General features: G+C 36.4%; 1 protein-coding gene across 1 annotated transcript; it reads left to right on the plus strand.

The window, feature by feature from the left end:
- Window positions 1–1,327: 1,327 nt before the first annotated feature.
- On the plus strand, window positions 1,328–4,058 carry LOC306876827 (uncharacterized protein; the record flags this gene model as incomplete). The annotated part of the gene is made up of 2 exons (XM_079428250.1): window positions 1,328–1,389; window positions 1,989–4,058. 2 exons carry the CDS (start codon window positions 1,328–1,330, stop codon window positions 3,577–3,579), a joined length of 1,653 nt encoding a protein of 550 aa, XP_079284376.1. The 3' UTR covers window positions 3,580–4,058.
- Between the last annotated feature and the right edge of the window lie 707 nt (window positions 4,059–4,765).

Consider the following 4,765-nt stretch of genomic DNA (forward strand, 5'->3'; position numbering starts at 1 on the left):
TGAATTGGTATCTATTATGGATTTCTTTTTTGTAAATTGTGAAAAAATGTCAAGACTGAATTTCCAGAGTTTTGAAAAGGGTTAAAAATATCACTACACACGCTGAAAAACTATACATTCTTTATATTTGAGGAGATTCAACTCAACAGACCAAATCAGCAACAGTATACATGTTTTGATTTATGTGACTAATTTACTTCCTGGATTCACTTGTAACACGGATTGAATTTTGCTGAATCTTTAAATCAAAGAATTAAGCAACGTGATCTACTACTCAAAATACACTAAGAAGGGAAACTTGTTTTATTAGTAGATAAAGAACCTCAGAATTATACACAAAAGAAGACATTTTGACAAAATGTTGCATTCCTGGGATGTATGTTTTATATTAATATTCATTGTTAAAGTGTGTTATCCTGCCACTTTGGGTGTGGTTATATTTCCCCCTGTGTGTGCACTCTCTCTCCCTCTCGCTCACTCTCTGATTGCTTGGCAGTTGCCCACAGGTGATGCTCATCAGAGAGCGTGCTGCTTCAAAAGAGCAGAGTGAACACTGCTTAGAGAGGTTCACATGTCCCCTGCTTGTGTTGGGTGCTTCTTTCAAAGTCTTTATCAGGGGTGCGTTTCCCAAAAGCAACTATGGTCACAAGTTACGTCGTTACCAATAGAGTTCAATGGGACTTACCACCATAGTTAGCTAACGATCCTTTTGGGAAATGCACCCCTGTTGAATGTGGTGCAAACTTGAACCTTTTTCTGTTGTTCGATAACCCTTGAATGCTAAGGTGTATTCCTGTTGACTGGCCGTGTTGTGCTGAATCTACAAGTGATAATTTTTATTTACTTTCTTTGTTAAGGTATCAAAAGGTATTGTAACTTGTCTTGTTTATTTGATTTATGGTTAGATTAGAAGCTGTAGGGAGAGGGTGCCATTTTATTTTGCATTCTTGTTTATCCCTGTTTTTGGTTAGTGAGGGAGTTGAGGAAAGCTTTTGTTGTTGATTTCTTTTCTTTTCTTTTACCTGGATAGGTTATTTAGTACTCCTCCGCATTTTATTGATTTCTTCTTTATAAGTTTTAGTTAACCTGTTACTCCCACTCCCAACCCTAGACTGGGGAACGGGAATGTACAAAATATATATATTTTTTGGTCTATAACAATGATTGTCAATGGAGCAAAATGTTATTTGGTTTCCAACATTCTTTAAAAACCTTACTGTGTATTCCACAGGGCAAATAAAGTTACAGTTTTGGAACGACATAAAAGAAAGTAAATGAAATCATAATTTTCATTTTTGGATGGACTAACATTTGAACCCCAGCAACAATGAATTCACCCAGAAACCGCGGACAGCGCAGCAGCAGCATGAATGAAGGTCCCAATATACAGTAAGATAATGTTCTTATGGATTATTCGAATAATTGGGGTTTTAAACAAAAAAAGAGATTGTTGTATTAAGGCTGGGAGTATATGTTGAACTTTTTTTTTTTACATACTGCCAAGTATGGTGACCCATACTCAGAATTCGTGCTCTGCATTTAACCCATCCAACGTGCACACACACAGCAGTGAACACACACACACACACACCATGAACACACACACCCGGAGCAGTGGGCAGCCATTTATGCTGCGGCGCCCGGGGAGCAGTTGGGGGTTCGGTGTCTTGCTCAAGGGCACCTCAGTCGTGGTATTGAGGGTGGAGAGAGTACTGGACATTCACTCCCCCCACCTACAATTCCTGCCGGCCCGAGACTCGAACCCGCAACCTTTGGATTACGAGTCCGACTCTCTAACCATTAGGCCATGACTTCCAACTTGTACATGCTGACTATATTTGGAGGGACTTCTTGGTTCTAATTCTTTTCTAATGTTCATGCACAAAAACTATGAATTAGATGTTTACATTTTACATAATCACGAAATGGTTATTGGGTATTTAGACTTAGTTTCTTGTTACATTTTTGCCTCTATTTGAATTTTACAGAAAGCCAAAGCTTCTACCACGCAGACTATCTCTGCTTCAAAGAGGTTCTCCAAAACGATTCCGTCTGCACACAGAGAAGAAAGTTCTTGATGAAAATGGAAAAGTTAGAAAATGGACTTATAAGAAAAAAGACAGCAGTAAACCAAACAAAATTGTTCTGCTGGTGGGAGAGACTGGCACTGGTAAGACGACTCTCATCAACACCATGGTTAACTATTTACTGGGAGTGAAGTTTGAGGATGAAATATGGTATGAAATCACAGAAGAAGCAGCCAGAGACCAATCAGAATCCCAAACCTCTGAAATCACCATGTATGAGGTCTTTCCTGTGAAGAGTCCCTTGTCTCTCACCATCATTGATACTCCAGGATACGGAGACACTAGAGGACTGGACAAAGATCTGGAAGTTGCTGAGAATTTAGCCACTCTGTTTCAGAGCAATGATGGAGTTCGTGAAGTTGACGCTGTGTGTTTTGTGACTCAAGCGTCTAAGAATCGTCTCTCAGACAGACAGCATTACGTTATCAGTTCAATTCTGTCTTTGTTTGGAAAAGACATTGTGGACAACATTGTGTTTTTAATCACACACTCTGATGGTCTGCCACCCCAAAATGTCCTCGGTGCCATTAAAAAAGCTAAAATCCCCTGCAGACGAGACAAACGTGGCCAACCTGTTCATTTCTTATTCAACAACCGGCAGGCTGATGATCGTCACACTAGAGAACGTCTTATTCGTGCACAAAAAGATGCCTGGGAAGACAGCATGGAAGATATGAAGCAATTCTTTCAGTCTCTGAATGAAATGAAGAGAAGAAGTTTAGAGTTGACTTCAGATGTCCTGATTGAGCGCATTAGATTTGAAGCGTACATCTGCAACTTACAGCTGCGAGTTCAAGAGAAAGAGCTGAAAAAGTCTGAAAAATGTCAGATTCAGGAGGCAATGATGCAAAACAAGGAAAAGGTTGAGGAAAGTATAAACTTTACTATTAAAGTAAAAAAGACAGAAAAAATGAAGGTTCCCATTGAGAGCAAATCATGGAAACACAGAAAGGCGACGACCTGCACCGTCTGTCAGGAAAACTGTCATGAGTTTGACTGCTGGTGGAGTTCAAATCCCAGCAAATGTGAAGTCATGAAAAAAGGCTTCTGCACCGTGTGTTCAGGGAGGTGTCACCACAGCAAACACGTCAAAGAGAACAAAAAATACGTTGTTAGAAACTCCAGCATGCATTTGGAATTTGATTCCATAAAAAAGGAATATGAAAAATCTCAAGATCAAACCAAAACTTTTTTAATTTTAATGCAACATCTTGAGAAAGATCTCAAAGAGATTGAGGACCATAAGTCAATTCTTCTGACCGAAGCTTACCAGACCATCAAGCATCTGTCTCAGATCGCATTAAAACCAGACTCTGCCTTCACTCTTCAGCATCTCGACTTCTTCATCCCCAGAGTGAGAGAGGCTGGGAAAGAAAACTGGTTCCAAGAGCTGGAGGAAATGAGGAGACAAGCTGAAACTGAAGAAGTGAATAAAGATGCTCTGAGTTATCTTAAAGCTGGTCTGGCAAAACTTTTTCTGACCGGGGAGTGATTGAATCCAGACCTTTTATAAACCAGAGGATGCCTGATGATTTCAGTCCCTGGGTTACACCAAACTAATTTCAACTATTTTTGTAATATGAAGATTACATGAAAAATGGGTAACACTTTATAAAAATGTTCAGTTGTAAGTGATTTTTAAGTGATTAGTTAATGATGAATTAATCATTTACAAAACATTTATAAGCAATTAATAAGTGATAGGCTAATAATTTGTGTATGTTTTGTTAATTAATTTACAAGTCATTTACAAGTAATTAGTTTATGATGAACTAATCATTTACAAAACATGACTATACATTCACAAATGATTAACAAATCTGTCATAAGTTATCTTTAAAAAATAGCCTCATGAAATAATCAAACAGATCCTTAATGGTTAATAGTTTAGTATATATAGTAATATATTATTAATCACTTATAAATCATTGAAATGTCAACATTGTACTATTATCTCAATAAACATAAATCATTTACAAACCTTTCTATTATTTATGAATGTTCTATTAGTATATCTTTCTTTCTTTCTTTCTTTCTTTCTTTCTTTCTCTTATGAAAGTTAGTTGAGCAGAAGTAGACCTAATATCTATCTGGCTTTCTTTTTTGAAATTTGTAAAATTATGAAAAATGAAAAGCTTGAATTTCTCGAGTTTTGAAAACATAAATTTTCACTACAGAGTCAAATTTTACATATTACATTACACTATACATTTCAGGAGATTCTACTCAGAGAAAATAGTTAAACAGTTTAAAGGTTTTTATATGTGACTCATTTATGGTTTCCAGTTGTGTGTGTGTAAATATATATACAAGATTCAAGATTATTATTCGTCACATACACAATTATACAGAGTATGACCAGCAGTGAAATGTAGGTCAGGTCCGCTCCAAGGACAGTGCAATTATAAAGTATACAAATATTAAGAAAAAGAAAAGTAGAACAAATAAAATAATAAAATAAATGAAAAGATAAAAAATATAAATATAAATATAAATGTGCAGGTCAGTATGTTGTTGACTTAAATAGTAATAAAGAGGAATGTGCAAAAATAATGTGCAAAAAAGTTGTACAGGGTATTAAAATAGCAGCAACATGAGGTAGAGAAAAATTATGAATAGCTTATTGATATGGTGATATTAATATGGAGTCATGTGATGTTATGACACAGAGTTAGAGT

The sequence above is a fragment of the Barbus barbus genome (assembly GCF_936440315.1).
Source record: "Barbus barbus genome assembly, chromosome: 2".
Taxonomy (NCBI): Eukaryota; Metazoa; Chordata; class Actinopteri; order Cypriniformes; family Cyprinidae; genus Barbus; species Barbus barbus.